The sequence below is a fragment of the Ictalurus punctatus genome, chromosome 16 (assembly GCF_001660625.3).
Source record: "Ictalurus punctatus breed USDA103 chromosome 16, Coco_2.0, whole genome shotgun sequence".
Lineage (NCBI taxonomy): Eukaryota > Metazoa > Chordata > Actinopteri > Siluriformes > Ictaluridae > Ictalurus > Ictalurus punctatus.
Window position 1 is genome coordinate 5,112,501 of NC_030431.2, and position 18,800 is coordinate 5,131,300.

The 18,800-nt window shown below is 41.3% G+C and overlaps 2 protein-coding genes across 6 annotated transcripts in view; both read right to left on the reverse strand.

Annotated features, from left to right (window-relative positions):
• Positions 1-182, reverse strand: part of prdm15 (PR domain containing 15) — a 13,767-nt gene extending 13,585 nt beyond the window's left edge. For 3 of the 5 annotated variants that reach the window (XM_053687077.1, XM_053687080.1, XM_053687076.1), the window contains exon 1: positions 1-77. This exon is cut by the window's left edge and continues 1,464 nt beyond it. The gene's annotated coding sequence lies outside the window, so the exon portion shown is untranslated. The other 2 variants (XM_053687078.1, XM_053687079.1) reach the window with 2 other exon arrangements.
• Positions 183-4,699: 4,517 nt separating this feature from the next.
• On the reverse strand, positions 4,700-18,777 carry LOC108276820 (C2 domain-containing protein 2). Its single transcript, XM_017488824.3, has 14 exons — positions 18,265-18,777; positions 16,829-16,924; positions 15,146-15,265; positions 13,167-13,268; positions 12,903-13,019; positions 11,693-11,810; positions 11,425-11,533; positions 10,534-10,598; positions 10,266-10,381; positions 9,510-9,666; positions 9,124-9,231; positions 8,514-8,641; positions 6,825-7,074; positions 4,700-5,388 (listed from the first exon to the last, which is right to left on the reverse strand). Exons 1-14 carry the CDS (start codon positions 18,511-18,513, stop codon positions 5,171-5,173), a joined length of 1,953 nt encoding a protein of 650 aa, XP_017344313.1. The 5' UTR covers positions 18,514-18,777; the 3' UTR covers positions 4,700-5,170.
• Positions 18,778-18,800: the final 23 nt, after the last annotated feature.

An 18,800-nucleotide genomic window follows, 5' to 3' on the forward strand; every position in this document is an offset into this window, starting at 1 on the left:
CGGTCACAGCGCGCGATCTGAGCGCACAGAGCAGCCGGGAAGGTCCGAGGTGAAGCTCTGAGTGTTTATGTGTTAGAAAGCGCGGTGATTTTTACCTGTTTTTCAGACGTCTGCACGTTAACACTGAAATCCTGACTCCGGGTTTCCAATCCGCTCCAGAAACCGCGCAGGACCGGAAGTAAAGCCGCGCACGGGGCATTCTGGGTAATAGAGTTTGTGTGTGTAAATGCGTGTTTTTTTTTGTTTTTTTTGTAAAAACGTGTTGTTCCTACACACGCACACACAGCTCTTTTTTCTTATGACCGTCTTAAAACCACACTAACACATTTTTAAACACGTGATTCAAACTCACACGAACATGAACTTAGCACAAAAATCGACGTGTTTTAAAAACATTGTTTACAAAAGACATTTTCTTTCACGTGACATTTCTGCTTTTACTGTTTACATTTTATTTCACATCCCTGCACGGTTCGTTTATTTTTCACATGCAGTGCACCTGCTTTTTATCATCAGATGTGATATTCTCAATCATTTATCCATTTATTCGGGCTTCGTTTCTCAATATTTTAAAAAAGTAAATGTCTAAAATGGTCTGCTGGATTTACAAGAAGCGTTTCAGAAACGCTGATTTTCTTCCTGTGTGTGTGTGTGTGTGTGTGTGTGTTGATCATCAGTAAAGCATAAAGTATGTTCAGACACAGCTCATTTGCATATGGCGACGCCCACACAATTCCATAAAAGGTAAAGTGCACCGAGAGCTGGGACGAAATGAGCGATCAGGGTAAAGACTGAAAATCAGACGTGGAAGTTATTCTGACTCACTTCTATGCCGATAAAGTGTTTAATGATGTATAATATTAATAATAATATTATTATCCTCCATCAGCCGAGGTGTCTGTTTACGGCTTGCGGCTCTGCGCAGAGAGACAGAGCGGCCCGTCCTTCGTTTATACTCCGCCGTGTCTTTCATCATAATGAATTCATTAGTTTTATTTCTCTTAATTTATGGGTGTGTCGGCTTCGAGCTCCCTGAGCACGCGAACTAGCACAAGGACGTGTTTTTGATTGAAACTCCAAAGCTCTGGATATGGGCATAGGCTAAACGACTGGCATTATACAGTAGGAGAGCGACCTCTAGAGGCGAAATAAAAACTACCGCTGACAAATTTTTGTCTTGTTATTTGAAGTGTTTTTTGATTCATTTTCGACGTCTCTTTTTATTTGTTATTTGGAGCGTTATTTTTTGGCTCAGTTTGGCTGAATATCTTTTGTTTACTTTAATATTTATTAATAGTCTATATATATATATATATATATATATATATATATATATATATATATATATATGAATATTTACATATTTATCTCATTTAAAAAGTACAATACATTTTCATGGTAGAGTCAGAACTGTTTATTTTTGTGATAAATTTCAGCAATATTTTACGTTGAGTGTTATGTTTTCATTCAGTATCCATTTTAAAAACTATCGGTTGATTAATTCGTTATCGGCAGGTAGGTATCGCCTGACTTCGTTATCGCACTCTAAAATCCACTATCGGTCCACCTCTAGTCATTTATATAATCAATGTGATGTATAATATAATAAAAATACAAATCTTACAACAAAAACCAAAAGTTTGTTGTTAATCAGTCAGCATTTATTGCTTGAAATGATAAACCTGATATGTTAATCATATATGATCCCTGCATAGCGTGCACACAAACAAAGACACACACACACACAGTCCAGTGCAAACAAACTTGACACAACAGTAGTCTCTTCTGTACACACACACAAACTATACATTTGCAGTAAACCGATGAAGCTCATTAATGTCACAGCTACACTCGGCTCCGTCGCATCACTTTCTGTTCCATGTGTTCATTTTGGTTTCTGTGTATAGAGCTCAGAAAGCTAATGGTCAAGGATTAAACACATGGAAACAGAGCACAGACGACACCGGGAACGTTGCACGGTTATCACGGCGATGTCAGTCAGCATCACACCGAGTGTGACGAGACTCGAGAGGGTCCGGTTGCAGCAGTCACTTCCTGTCCCGTTTAGAGAGGATACGAAGACTAAAGATAAACTGATTGACTGACCATGTGACCTTCTTTTCCCAAGTAAATCTGGGGATTAGTAATAATCCCTGTGCCCTAAACCCTAATCCTTATTAGTTGCAGTGCATTGTGTGCACTAGATATCATCCAGACAGGAAATGCACAGTGAACACAGTGCCATTAACAGACGTCCTGGAAATTATCATCACCTTCCCAAATCATTCACACACGCAAACACTTGGAGAATCGTCTGGTAGACGTGTCTGGCGTGTGTGTGTGTGAGAGACGCTCTAAGATTTATTCGGTCTGATGATTTTATGTACAAATAGTGTTACTGATTTAGGTGCATCATGATAAACTGCAGGTTACTTCAGCCATGTAAACGACACACACACACACACACACACACACAAATTCAGTCCAAACTGTGGCCTGAGATATCAAACACTCAAGTTAAAGCTCTCATTCAGAAAAACATCAAATAAAATGATTAGGATAAAAGAGGAAAGGTGGATAAGGGCGCTGATTATCTAAATCTCTCTCTCTCTCTCTCTCTCACACACACACACACACACACACACACACACACACACACACACACACACTCAGCTGGTCATGTGACTACAAACAAACAAACAGAATCTTTGTGTAACATCACACACACTCTCAGAATAAAGGAATGTGGGATTATCATCAGAGGATCATTAAATCCCTCAGAGACAAACACAAACTAATACAGGTCATGTGATCAAAAACAAACCAACCCAAAACTTAATAAAATCAATAAAACGACATTTTGACATCACAGAGTGTGATTAAAGCTCTCGTTAATGCCCTCCTGTAGTGTTTATACACTTTGGTTAAAACTCACACACACAACGCAGGAAAACCTGCACCGACCATCAGTGTGTGTGTGTATACTGAAAAATCAACAACAACAACAATAACAACCCAAAACTCATAATCAAACATTTCACTCACTCACACACACTCCGTCCTATATTAATGAAACAATATTTAAACTGATTGACAGATTTACTCAGATTAGGATTTTATATAAAAATAAAAAGTAAAATAAGCAAAACTAAAAAAGTTCACGTAAGAACTCATCAGATCCCCATGTGGCACATCTCAACACACCATCTGTCTTCCTTCCTGCTGTATTTTCTCTCTCTCTCACACACACAAAATTCAGTAGTGTGTATTTGGCTCTCTTAAAGAATTATGACCGTTCTACAGAAACAGGAAGCTGTTTCACAGTGTGTGTGTGTGTGTGTGTGTGTGTCCATCCCAACCTCGACACCGTTATAATAATAATAATAATAATAATAATAATTAACATAAAAAAATATTACTGATAAAGAATCTTCAGGTATTCATTATTAATGTACACCCAGCCACCTCATGGAGATGTTTACACCATGTCACATTTTATATTATTATTATTAATCCCAATGTATCGTTAATTTTAATCCGGATATGTGTTCAACGATATGATCTAAAAAATAATTGATAAAAACATCCATCGTGACTGGAATAAAAAGACAGTGAGTTCCCAGCAGTAAAGCCAAGAACCCATATAATTGGCTGCAGTGAACTCCTCGACCAATCGGACGGCGTGGGCAGGACGATCGATAATTCTCTCTTTATTATAATATTAACCCACACTTTAATCTAGAGCTGGGCAATATGAGAATGATGATGCGACACCGATATTGCGACGTTCTTTCATCGTGATACTTCCCTGAGGATATCGTCGGGTTCTGGAGCGTTTTCCTTATTCGATGCATTAAATACTAATCTCTTTATTCAACATTTTATGTGCATGACACTTTTCCATAATATAATATGGCTGTTTTGTTTGGGGCTGGGGGGTGTATATATATAAAAAAAAGTGTCCTCCAGAATTATTGGCACCCTTGATTAAAGTGAGGTGGAAATTTTTATAGAATAATATCTATAAAAATAAATAAATTAAAAACACATGCAATCAATAAAACGTTGAGCTTAGAGTTTTTGTTATCGGTACAATTTAAAATAATATTTAGTGAAGCCTCCCACGCAGGGAATAACAGCACTGAACCTGAATTATTGAATATAATATATACATTTATTTTGCATCATCATGATGATGATGATGATGAAGGGTGCCAATAATTCTGGAAATAATAATTTTTGCTATTCAGCCTACTCCCATTTTTAAACACCAGTTTTAACACTGCGATGTGTATAAACTGTACAGTGGGTGGTGTGCATTTTGGATTCTATTATTTTATAATGGGAACTCGCCAGACGGGACAGACAGGCCACGCCCACAGGGGATGACCCGGAAGTGACATCGTCGACGGGCCAGTGTGGACGCAGAGCGAGACGAGGCGCCATTTTGATTTTGGGTCTAAATACGAAGTGGTTAAACATGGCCGTTCAGAATTGGATGCATTTTCAATGTCGCATTATTTTAGTTAAAAATAAATAAATACATTTTTTAGACCTGCACGTTTCATCCTGATCTACCGTTTCCCAAAATGCTATTTTCCCAAAACTGCATACAAACAAATGTGCAAACCAAATATATATATATATATATATATATATATATTATATATATATATATATATATATATATATATATATATATTTATATATATATAGAGAGAGCACATTCAGATTCTTTACGTTTACTGGTGGCCATCTTTATCAGAAAGGACACGTGTGCGCGGCAGCCATGTCGTTGCACGTGATCAGATTATAATACACACTTTAGCACGCAGGATTAATATTTTCATCACTTTATCACCCAGGTAATGTCAGAAACCCGTTAGCAAGAATATCCACTGAGGATAGATATGAAGACGGAGAGTAACGATATAACAGTTTCAGATACCTCATCGCGGTACATCGTCATCCCGATATATCGCCCCAGCGGTAACGCGTGACTTTGATACGTATCGTGGACATCCTTCTGATGGGCAGGGTGTGTGGATTAGCGTAAAGATTGGTGTGAGGTTTAGCGTGTCTATCCGGATTAGCATTGGAATACCGCTTGGAACCTGCGTGTCATTTTAGAGACAGAGATCGTGTGAGTGTGTGAGAATGTGTGTGTGTGTTAGTGAGGGTGATGGAGGTCTGACGTCTGGACACCGTTGGCTTTGCTCTTGTGTTTGTGCAGCGGTTTGCGGTTGAGGATGCGCTTGAAGGTGGCCGTGCGTCTTTCCTCGGCCTGCTCTAGATACTGCAGGTCGTTATGGGACTGACTCATCCCCGGCTCCTTCCTCTGCTGTCGGCGCCTGAAAAACAGCCGGGCGCCCTTATGGAGGAAGCTGCCTGCACAGGGAAACACCAGAGAAACATATTTAACTTACACGTTAACACTCACGAGCGGTTTAGTTTCACCCGTCAGGCCGCAATTAAAGAAGAACGCACGGCTCATTACAGAAGGTTCATTTATGCTTCACAGGAAGTGAACGGGAGTCAAGACCACAAGAATGGAATCTAATGACAAAATTAAACTGAGTGGAAAGTTAAGCGTTTTAAAAAAAACAACAAAAAAAACAAAAACAAAAAAAAAAAACTGTGGTTCTGTGGACTATTTTTTACTTTATAGTGAAAGGAATCCCTGGCTGTAAAAAAAGTTTACACACCCTAAGCCTACCTTGAGTTTGGATCTCTGTTGATCTATAATTTGGGACATTGTTAAATAAAAGTTCTCTCCTCGGTGGTCTCCCAGGGGACGGAGACCGCGAGTACGACTGGCCGGGAGGCCAGGAAGTAAAACCGGGAAGGAGGGCCATGCACACTCTCTCTCCTGTCAATCACAGAGACACTCGCCAATCGTGGGCGTATGTGAGCTCATGTAGGAGCGTGTTCATTTCAGCATTATGAAACAACGCGGCTGACGGCTTCACGTGTCGACGAGGACACGTGTTAATCTCCAGTCCTTACAACCTTACGCCTCTCCATTTACGCAAAGGATTAAAGTATTGGCACCCCGTGTTTGGGTCACGTCTTAGCATTAAATTAGATATTTCAAAATCACTTTGATTTATTTATGGTGGTGGTATTAAGTGGTATCTTACTGATCGTTCCTATCTGTAGTCACCTGATAACCTCCAGAGAAAATCCTACTTTCACAGATAGAGTGATGTGATAGGAAACAGACACACACACACACACACACACACACACACAGGAATTATAAGTGAGGATGGGGAATACGGGCTCTACATGATCCGAGAGATGGAGTGTAAATAAAACACAAGTAATACAGCATCTTTAACCACAGGATGTTTTAAATAAAATTGTGGTAAATGTGGTAAAACGGAGGGATGAATGGAGAGATATGAGGGATAAAAGCAATCAGGGCCAGCCCACACCTCACCTTTACAGTGTGATGGAGTTCAATCAGGTTACAATGTTATAATCAATGAAAACAAGGTGGTGGACTGGGTTTGCTTTGCACTCCACTACAAAAAGTCACTACTGTTTTAGGGGAAGTCTACATGACTACATCGCTACATCGCTATCGACTCCTTGAGAGAGTGCACTTACTCGGGCAGCATTAAAGTCTGCTAACCACTGCTCTCCTCTTAAAGACAGCAGAGAGATGACAGGAAGAGGGAAAAGAAAGAAGGGTGTGGTCAAAGAATGAGAGAGAGAAATGAGAGAGTTTTCACCATCACGTTTACACAACACAACAAAGAAAAGTATTATTACTAAAGTGTGGAAGAAAACTTTTTTTTTTAAAGCGCAAGATGTCGCACCTTTTCCCTTTTTGGATCCGGTCTCAGAGACGCTGAGGGAGAGCGAGGCCTTGTCCGATTCCTCTCCGGTCTGACTCTCCCAGTCTGCTCCGCTCGGACCCTCCAGTGGATCGGTCGTGTCCGAGACGCAGTGCTCAGAGAGTGTCTCCGTTTCCTGTCTTGCGCACTCGGGCGATTCGGCCATGGAGGCGTCCATCGCAGCAGCGTAGCTGGCCATCAGAGTCATCTCCTCGTCCTGAGACAGAGGCGCCTGAGCGGGGAAACGAGACCAGTGCCTGAGTTAACCACAGAGACCGGGCCCTGACTGTAAGACTTTCACTGAGCTTTCATACTCATCATGTTTCACTTAAAAATGTTTGCACACTTTTCTGTCAGCAGATCGTTTTCATTCAATAATGCTTCGTGTGATGACATCACTCCCTGCAGCGGCCTGCTGTCGGATACGTTTTGCTTAGTTGTAAAATAAAAAAAAAGTTACGTTCAGTACTTATCCATCAAGAGTTGCATAAATAAACAACGCAAATTTTCTATTGGTGTGTAGTCGAGGTTTTACCGCCCAGACCGCCCATGACTGAGTGTCTCTTCTAAAGCAGTGGATCTCAAACTGGGGGCCCCCTGTGGGGGCCGCAAGATGGCGCCAGGGGGGCCGCATAGAAATTATAGAACATTTAAAAAAAAAAAAAAAAAAAAAAAAAAAAAAAACACAACATTCTACCTATATGTAAGTCGGGATTGCCAAACTTTGAACTATGATGTACATAAAAATGAGAAATATGAATAAATTAGATAATTTATACACAGTACACTAAGACACACACCAAACAGAGACATCCATCGATATACTAACGTACTGTTAGCCACACGCTGATCAAACCTACGACTATTTCAAATTGAGAAGTTTTTAGATAGAGGATGTCGTCTCCTAGCTGAGACGTTAATACAGAAGAGCCTATGTGATGACTACAAAGGGGCTACAAAGGGATGCACCCTACACAAGGGTTTCCTCATGCTGAAAAAGTCCGAGAACCACTGTTCTAAAGCATCCAGTTTTCATTTTGTAACCAGGGAAGTGTTTATTAGTTGGGGGAGATGGGGGAGAGGCACTGATGTGCAGTCAGACCCAAAGCGGCATCTGCATCGACAACCACAAACATGTATACCCGATCTAAAATGATCAGATGAGTGCCAAGTTTGGTGTTAAACAGCACACAGTAGCACCTGTAAAACAGGAAATTACCCCAGGACCACATGCACGTTTAATCCCGTCCGAATAGGGACCACTTCAACTGAAAAAAACCCCATTTTGTTACCTCCTCAGTCCAGATGCATGGTCCTGTGAATACTGTGTCTTATTTGAGGTTATATCTTATACGATACGAGTCTGGTGTATTGTACTCGCACCATGTTTAAAAGCAGTATGCGCAGAGCCGCCAACATTAACAAGAAAATTCCAGCAGGCAGAAAGAAAAGAAAAAGAAAAAAAAAACAGAATTTGACCCCAATAACGAGTGTATTTTATTGGTTTCTATAGATCGCTTTCTAAACTGTAAATATCTAGAAGTTTGTATGTGTGATGAGTCCCTTTGTCCCATAACGATTACTTTATTTTGAAGGTTTTGATTAACGGTCATATTAATGATAACTGTGTGTATGTGTGTGTGTGTGTGTGTGTGTGTGTGTGTGTTAGACCTTTGCCACTCCAGAGATGATAATGGTGCTCTTTTTGACAGGAGATTTGAGTTTCTGCTTAGCCGACTCATAAAGCTGTCTGATGGCAGCCTCGGCCACTGGGTCGGTCCCGTTCAGCATCAGCAGCTCTGAACAGGAGAAACACACAGGAACAGAGCTGTCACGTACTCGTTTCACGCTTTCTGATTGGTTATGACGACATTAAGGGGCGGGGACTCGTTCACAGAGAAGTTCAGATGACTGACGATGTCAGATGTCAGAGAAAACACACACACACACACACACACGCACACACACACCAAAAACTGAGTACAAATAAAAACTCAACAGAATTAAACTAGGTATTTCAGCTGCATTGTTCTCAGCGGAGATTTTCAACACACATCCGCACAGCCACTAGAGAGCGCTATTTCTAAACTTCTCACAGGCAGCTCATATAGTAAAATCAGAATCACAGAAAGCGTTTACAGCTGATGTACTGTACATCTGTAATGTGGGTCATATTTAAGCTCTTTATTGTGCCAACCAATTTTTTCCCCTTTAGTATCAAAGGCTTTTATTTCTGGTGTTTATGTTCAGCACAGTGAGTACTGTGTGTGTGTGTTTGTACCTGTATCTGATGAAGATAAGGCTTTGCTGACTTTAGCTCCCAGTACCGAAGGCTGTTCAGACACCCGCCTCTCCGCCAGCTTGGCTATGGATGGAGGTTTCATCGGTTCTGAACACAAGAGGTATAATACAACACGTGTTATAATATAAAATAACCCAATCCTGCCCAGCTCCTGTTTCCAACACTATTATTACTTAATGACTTGAAAGTGTGTATCTCTAAGGACACACACACGTGCGCGCGCACATGCACAAACGGCATCAGGATGCAGCAATGCCTTCTGGGTAAACGTTTTGCTAAATCACTGTTGACCTCAAACTGGCGAAGTGGGCGTGTTTAAAACAGTCCCGTGTTTCACGTGTTTAAAGTGTGATTTGGGACGTTACCTGTCGGAAGCGGACGTCCCGGTCTGCTCCTCACCGCAGTGACGGTGGTGACGACGGTACCGCACGGCATCACGGTTCTGTCCATTTCCACTCGTTTGGTAGGCGCCGGAGTAGGGGGCTGCCAAGTGCGCACTTCACACGGCTCCAGGTAGGACAGCTAAACAAAATAAATGAACAAACAAGTGACGTGAGTGACTTTAAGAAATAACATCTATAAAATTAAATAAAAATCTGATTCGGATCAAACATTAGAGCCATAAACTCTCACTAAGAACATTTTTAAAAATCAAGACCGCGAAAACATCGAGACCTCCGCATTAAACAAAAACATGTCATAAACCTTTAATATATAATAAGCTTTACACAAAAATGTTGTTTACATGTGTAAAATAAATCAATAATTAATCAGATTTTTAAAAAGATTCAAGATGCACACACACACTGTATATTTAATTACAGTTAATAGTTAAAGTAGATCACTCATTCCCACCATGGAGACGGCACTGATCCCATATCCAGTATCAGACTGAGACGTAATGCCGGAGGATAAAGCTAACAAATCCGTTCCGATTCTATAATTAACGTAACGTGAAATGTCACAGAATCTCTTAAAGCGTAACGTAAACTGATAACGTCACACGTGGTAATAAGTAGCCAGCAGCTGCCTGTGTTACCATAGCAACAGCAAACAGCTTTACATTTAGAATGAAATCTTGTGTGTGTGTGTGTGTGTGTGTGTGTGTGTGTGTGTGTTACCTCAGTAGTCAGTGATCCGATTACTTGGTGTGTGTTCATCAGTGTGAAAGTGTGCAGTCCTCTTGGGATCCTCTTCACCAGGTTAAATGGCACACACACCTGCCCGAGCACACAGCCTGCCAGGAGAGATGCAACACACCGCTTCATGTTTAATCCGCTTACACAAAAGAACTAGTTTTGTTTTCTTATGTTTCTGAATGCTGTTTTTTTTTAATTACATTATATTTACTACTTAACCTTACATTTTAGTAAATATGAATAATCTTACTCTCTGGAGGTTTCCCATGATCCAACAGCTGGACGTTCAGCTCCTTCGACCTGCCACTGAGTTCGCTGTACACACACACACACACACACACACACACACACACACACACACACACACACAGTGAGTAGCCTAAAAACAGCCGTGTGATATCCTGTAAAACAAAACCTACACACCTTTACAGATTTTGTGAATTCCAATAAAACTGAGGATTCAAAAATTCCATAATTTTGTTGAGGAGGATACGATCTTCAAATCTTTAAATAAGAAGAGTCATGAAATACTGACGAAGTGCCCATGAAGTCAGGGCGGGACTTAACGTGTGGCTCCGCCCCTTTTACCTCACTGCCCGGGCTAAGCCGTACTGGTCACCTAGTACCATGGATTCGGATAATGTCGGGGGTGGGGCATTTCAGATTGTAGACAGCATTTGATTGGACAGAAAATCTGTCGAGAAGCTGAAGTGCAGAATGACATCATCAAAACTGTTGATACGTATCGGTGGTAGAGAGAGAGAGAGAGACTGTACATTTTTAATGCATACATCTTCTAAATGCGAATTTTGAGATTGTTTTGAAGCGCACTAGCTTATAGATAAGCTTAAGACTATTAATATTCATATTAAAAGCCATAAAACTTCCATTTTGATTTCATGGGGACTTTCAGCTTCATCATATACAGCTCCTTTAAAATGAAATAAAATCAATAATATATTATACAAGGTGAAAAGCTAAAAATATCTACAATAACAAAAAAGATCTAATCTAAAATAGCTAAGATTTAACATAAAAAATAGAAAATTACATAAAATAATTAAAAAAAACTAAAATATAAACAAAAACGTAAAAAATACAGATAATTAAAAAAAAAGGTCATACAATGAAATGTACTCACAAGATAAAGGGCTGATCCCACACCAGGTCGCTCGCGTTATTCAGCACCGAGGTGGACAACTTCTGAGGAGGATCATCTAACTGTAGAACACACTGAGGACTTACACTGCCTGTACAACAAACACACACACACACAGTTTTGCAACAAATGCTACAGTGTTTAATAATCATTATTATTTTTATCTTCTCTGAAGCTACACTGATTTCTCCCATAAAAAAAGGAAACAGTGAAAGGATGTTATTTATTGATATGTGTGTGTGTGTGTGACCTGCAGCTCCTTCCTCCTGGCTGTACGTGACCCGGATGTTCTTCACTAAGAGTTTCCACTGGTGAGCGCGAGGGGGTTTAGGGGGAGAAGAGACCTCTGAAATCCTGTTCCTCACTTCCTATGAGACGGGAAATAAAACACACACACACACACACAAAGAGATAAATAACATCCTTTCACTGTTTCCTTCTCTAAACACCACTTAGAGATTTATGAGAGAACTCAGTGTAGCTTCAGAGATGATGTCTAATAATGATTAATAAACAGAAAGAAAACTTAAAACCCCAGAAATATTAAGTTTATGAACGAAATGATTCATTAATTAAATAGTGAGTGATCATAAGAGAAAAAAAAATAAGTAAAGTTGAAAATAAATGAGGGTTTAATAAAATTAAAAACAGCAAATCTCCAAACCGTACAGTTCGCTGGAGTTTAGGATTAACCCTTTCCCACTAAAACACCAGTCTGTATAAATATAATTGAAATAAACGCAGGTTAACTGTTTAAACATCACGTGTTTCAGTTTTACATTAGCGCAGTTAGGTGTGATTCAGATCAATCCGGCAACACTGAGCTCTGCTGTCAGACTGGACTGTTCCATTACACACAGGGCTGTCTCCTTCCTCCACAAACACCTCTTTTCATTTGTGTATAAAAGGTAAAGTGCACAGAGAGCTGGGAGCACGAAAAGAGCGATCAGGGTAAAGACCGAAAAACAGAAATGGAAGGTATTTTGACTTACTTTTACGTCGATAAAGTATTTAACTATATATAATAATAATAATAATAATAATAATAGCAATAATAATAATAAATGAGTTAAATCCTCCATCAGCCGAGGCTACGTCCATATCAAAACGGATAAATCTGAAAACGCGATGGCGTGTTTTCAGACATGTGATGCAGTCATGTGACCCGTACAACTCAAAACAAACAAGATGGCAGACGATGTTGTGCTGCAGTTGTTGTGCCTGATATCCAGTTTGACAGTCACTTCATACAACCTTCAGATCGCATTTTTAAATAAATGCCTGACCGAAATGACGCAGGCCGAAGCTTCTTATGTTGTTACGCGTGCGCAGTATAGGGATGTGAGAGTTTTCAGACCTTTCAGTGTGGACGAGTGATATTTGTGAATAAATCCACTCGTGATAAACTCATTAGGTGACCTTTGACCTCATTATATCAGTAAGAGATGATGAAGATGTACCTTCAGCTCTGTAGGCTGCGCAGTCCGGCTGCTCAGAGTCACCGAAGCTTGTGTTTCACACAGAACCTGCTGCAGCGTGCTCTTCACTGCAGCTTCACTCACACACACCGACGGTCCCTACACACACACACGCACACGCACATAATCTCAAATATTACCCAAAAGCAAAAACCTGAATAGATCTGTCTTTACAAGGGCATCAGGCAAACACACACTCACATATGTGTGTGTAACTGGCAAGCATATGTGTGCATGTGTGTGTACCTGTGTGTAACTGGGTGTGAGTTGCAGGTGTGTCAGGTCCAGCTGTTCCAGTCCCCATGTAATCTGAACTTCTCCATCCACCTCTGTCATCTGCAGGGCCAGCTGGGTAAACACACACACACACACACACACACACACATGCGCACACACAACATTATAAATTGCTGTGTTCTCTGGGTTTTGTTAAGAGGCTGAAAGTGTGTGTGTGTCATCAGAGAGAAAGAGAAACAGAGAGAGAGAGAGAGAGAGAGAGTCACTATAGAAACCCGTGTAATAAACACGAGAGTTAGTGCCCCTCAGCCCTGAGTGTGTTTAGGAGAAATAATCAGAAACACACACTCAGCACTACATCAGCACACAGAATCAGAAAAACATCAATCACTCAGTTCCATCTCAACAGACCAGAGCCAGAACCTCTGTGAGTCGCCTCAACACCTCTAACCACTACCACTAGCTCCCTCATGAGCAGAACACAGCTGCACATGAATCCAGATGTTTAGGACTGGACACTGTCTTATTGTTATTTCTGAAAATATGATGAAGATGATGAGCATAGTTTTATTATAGCTGTGATTTGGGACACACCCACTGTGAAGTATTTGTTATGTTGTTTGTTTGTTTTGGGACACGCCCACTGTGAAGTGTTTGTGATGGTATTAAAATAATAAACAAAGTAGGCAGTGAACCAAACACACTACTGAACAGCACTGTGTTCTTACGTCAGTGCACTACAGAGTGATTCTAGGGAGTAGGTGGTAGGGATTAGGGAATAGAGACTAGGAAGTATGTGAAATATGTGAAGTGACTGCAGTAACAAAAAATTAATGAGGCAGAAAAGAGAACGCAGAGAGAGAAAGAGAGAGACAGAGACAGACAGAGATAGAGAGAGATGGAGAGAGAGAGAGACAGAGGCACAGAGACAAAGAAACACAGAGAGAGACACACAGAGACAGACACAGAGTGAGAGACACACACAGAGACAGACACAGAGAGAGACACACACAGACAGAGACAGATAGAGAGAGACACACACACACACACACACAGACAAACGCACAGAGACAGAGAGAGACACAGAAAGAGACAGAGAGAGACAGAGAGAGACACAGAAAGAGACAGAGAGAGACACAGAAAGAGACAGAGAGAGAGGCACAGAAAGAGACAGAGAGAGAGGCACAGAAAGAGACAGAGAGAGAGGCACAGAAAGAGACAGAGAGAGGCACAGAAAGAGACAGAGAGAGAGGCACAGAAAGAGACAGAGAGTGAGGCACAGAAAGAGACAGAGAGAGAGACACAGAAACAGACACACAGAGACAGAGAGAGACACAGAGACAGAGAGAGACACACAGAGACAGAGAGAGGCACAGAAAGAGACAGAGAGAGAGGCACAGAAAGAGACAGAGAGAGAGACACAGAGACAGACACACAGAGACAGAGAGAGACACAGAGACAGAGAGACACAGAGACAGAGAGAGACACAGAGACAGAGAGAGACACAGAGACAGAGAGAGAGACAGAAAGAGACAGAGAGAGAGGCACAGAAAAAGACAGAGAGATACTGAGACAGAGAGGGAGAGAGAGACACAGAGACAGAGAGACAGAAAGAGACAGAGAGAGAGACAAAGAGACAGAGAGAGAGGCACAGAAAGAGATAGAGAGAGACACACATAGACAGAGAGAGAGACACACACAGAGAGAGACAAAAAGAGGCACAGAAAGAGAGAGAGAGAGACACAGAGACAGAGAGAGAGACACAGAGACAGAGAGGGGTAGAGAGAGAGGGAGTGAGAGAGAGACACAGAGACAGAGAGAGAGACACAGAGACAGAGAGGGGTAGAGAGAGAGGGAGTGAGAGAGAGACACAGAGACAGAGAGGGGGCGGCTGGGTTTTATATGAAGGTCAGTCTCAGTTTTAATGAATGAATTTATCTGGGATAATAACTGTTTAAATGGTAATTAAAGTGTGTGTGTGTTCGTACCTGCAGCTGTAGCGGTGAGATTTTTACGCTGAATCTCAGAGGAGGGTGTGTAGAGCCCGAGTTCAGACAAGCGCTGAGAGAAAACTGCAGTTTGTCTCCGATCACCTCACACTGCACATCCTAACACACACACACACACACACACACACACACACACACACACACACACACACACACACACAGATCACACAGTTAGTATGGAGGAATTCTGCAGAACTACAGATAACCGGTGTGATGTTCAGATTAGCGAGAGATGAGTCGCTGATGCAGCTCTAACCTTATCTCTTGTGGGCGTGGCCTTCACAGCCTGTACAGCTGTGGAATACCGTACTCGTACCACCATGCTGTTTTGATGTTTATTAAAACAAAGACTGAATGTTGTACTGAAGGCAGGAGGAGGGAAAGTGTGTGTGTGTGTGTGTGTGTGTGTGTGTGTGTGTGATCTGTCTGAATGGAGATTAAACCCTGAGAGGAACTGAAGCATGCGGGTCGGAGGGGAAAAAGAATTTGCTGGAAACAAACATTGGTATTTATCGCTCTATTGCATCACGGCATAAAGCTGGAGAAAGAAACTCGCTCTGAATGTCGATTCAAACGGAATGGCAGCTCCGGGTCCAGGACTTACACAGGAATTGACACGGTCACCCATCAGCTCGTCACTTATCAGTGTGAACGCTGAGGCCAGTTTAAACAATGTTCTCGCAATTTCCTCTTCACACTTTCTCTCTCAACGCAGTGGTGTGGCGTAATAGTCCGTTTTTTAAAAAATTTCTCACACATACAAATAACCTGGAAAATATGTAAACCATGTAATAAATAAATAAATAAAATAAATAATGGTTTAAGCCGTGACCTCGGCACAAACGCATCAAATGGGAGAAAAAATCAGTCTGGAAAACCGACTTCCCATTCGCTTTGTTTTGTGTTTACATGGGCTTCCGGGACTATAACTGTGTGTAAATCCTGGGGGAGGCGCTTTGTGAACATGGGTGAGGATGGGGCGGGGTTAATGAGTAAAAACAACAACACCTACATAACTGTTAGAGGCCTAATCTTTACCTGATGCACCTTTAATGTTCAGCGCTTCACTACTAAAGGTTCCAGTTCTCAAAGAGTTTGAGCACTTGCGTAAGAAGAACTAATGGTACTACTACTGCACCAGTTTCCCCTGCCCCTTACACACAGTGGAGCATTTTGGATATAAACATAAGTGTGTCCTCGTGCATCAGTTTGATTTCCACTGTGTTTAAAATGCCCTCCTGCCTTAGAGGACTTGGAGGTTACACACTTTCTTCCTCAGTCACGTGACGATTTCACCTCCGTAACATAATGAGTAAATCTCTCCCGTGCCGCGCACAGACCAACTAATCCATAATGAGATTCGGTGGCAACGATTTACATAATCGATTATTATCGATTAGTTGTTGCAGCTCTAATGTTATATAATAATAATAATAATTATTATTATTATTATTATATTACATAATGATATAAAATTTCTTTCCTCAATCACCAAAGTAAAAAACTACCACTGTCACAGCCCTAGTGCTTATAAAGGGATGATCACTGAAAGAGAACAGAGTTCTGCTGGTTCTCAGGCAGTAAGACAGCATGATGTGTTGTGATGTGATGTGATGGAACCCCAACACTGACTGTATAAAATACACCAAACAGACTGCACACCTTCCGTCCAGGTGATCTTTTAAAGCTGGAGACGCGATGGACGCGGAGTTCTGACGACTGAACACTGTCCTCCTCAAACACCAGCTGGATCGCTCCCTAATGACACACACACACACACACACACACAGTTATAACCTGTTTATTACACAGCCTCCTGATCCATCAGCAGACACAGTAAAATCCAGGGTCAGTGTTCACTCAGGATGTTTATTATTCTGTTCACTAACACTCCATGTGTTAATTCCCTCCTGAAAAAGTTTATTCAGCGCTATAGTGTAGGTTTAACTTTTTCCAGAACTTTCCCTGTTCGGTATTGTTGAGCGTTTTACGACACAGAGTCCAATCAAAACCTTAAAAGTGTGACAATATATTTTTTTTTCTAGAGGAACCTGGACCCTCGTTAAACACTGAGCAGTGTGGAGATGATGTAGTAAACATGATACACTTCTGTCACACCTATCTGCAATAAACAACACACACACAAAAACAAAACAAGGTGTTCACCTGACTCGCCCTCGGAAAAATCTTTAACTGCATCAACTCTAGGAAAACTCTAACGGAAAATCGGAAAACTGGAACGTCAGTACTTTTCCCGAAATGTTTTTCCCTGAAGACTTGAACAGGAACACTCGAGCCCTGCTGCAAATGTGCTGAATGTCTTTCATTCAGTACAAAAGTGTGTTTATTATTAAACACTGCATACTCAGGTCTTGATATGACTCCGCACAGGAAAAATCCCAAATACTAAATCATACAGTCGAGTGCAAAAGATTGCACGCCCCCCAGAACAAAACAGAGATGGGAAACAAATCTCTCAACACTCAACATTTACAGCGTTAGATTTCACGTGTTTGTTAATTATCACAAAAATGATTAAATAGTGTCTTTATATATAAACAGAAAAGAAAAAAAAAGTAAATGCATCCATCATACTGAACATGATGCGAATATTCTGTCCCAACTTGTACGTCTACTTTCTAAGCGTTATAACCAGATCTATCCTTTTCTCCTTTCATATCCTCTGATCATGTTCAGGATCTGTGCAAACTACTACTTTTATAAAAGTATAGATAATTACAAAATAGACGTACAAAACACACAAGGGGGTACAAACTTTTGCACTCGGATGGATTTTAAACTGGCTGAGGTTTTTACTGTGTGCAGTCACGTGAGGACCTGACCGTGTCTAATAAACACCAGAGCAAACACCACTGTTTTATTATTATTATTATTATTATTATTATTATTATTATTATTATTTCTATGTACACAACTATGAACACAAATCGGTTTAAAGACTTAAAAGTTAAACTTTAATTCACTTTATATCGGGTTTATTATTTTTATTAACCTAGAACGCAGCATGGCTTAAACACTCGGGTAAATCCAGATGATAACTTTTTGACATGTATGACACCATGCGCGCTCACACACACCTGTGCACTGCTGTTGAGGGCTCGGATCCAGGCTCTCCTCCACTCCGTCCTCCAACTCTTCAGCTCCAGCACCCAGCTCAGCAGCCGGTCCGCCTCCTCACACTCCTCCCCCCGGGCCCATGTCCGGCTCCGGAAAACACCGAAATATTGCACTAAATAGATGATTAAAGTCACCACCGAGGCGAGGAACAGCGTCACCAGACACAGCCACTGCAGCGACTCCGACACACCGCCACTCGCGAACACCATGGCGGCTCAAACTAGTCCCTCAGCTAGCACTAGTCCGCTAACTCCGCGCTAACATGCTAATAACATTCGAACTCGAACTGTCAGCACTCTCGGCTTTTATCTGAGCTCATTAACACTAACACCGCACTGTGCTTTCCGGCACTCATCTCGTCTGCGCTTTCCTTCTTTTCTCTCTTTCTTTTCTTGCTAGCCTGCTAGCTAACACATCTGTTCAAAAAGTTACCACATCATTTCCTATACACACAGCGGTGGGTGGAATGCCCCTCCCTCCTCCCACCCAGCCGGTT

What these genes read in the sequence shown, in the direction of transcription:
- LOC108276820 (XM_017488824.3), bottom strand. Translation starts at nt 18,513, where the DNA reads ATGGTGTTCGCGAGTGGCGGTGTGTCGGAGTCGCTGCAGTGGCTGTGT. An exon ending in TGGGATCAGCCCTTTATCTT is followed by an intron (nt 10,599 to 11,424) that starts GTGAGTACATTT and finishes GTGTGTGTACAG; the next exon opens with CGAACTCAGTGGCAGGTCGA. An exon ending in GGGACGTCCGCTTCCGACAG is followed by an intron (nt 9,232 to 9,509) that starts GTAACGTCCCAA and finishes TCTTGTGTTCAG; the next exon opens with AACCGATGAAACCTCCATCC.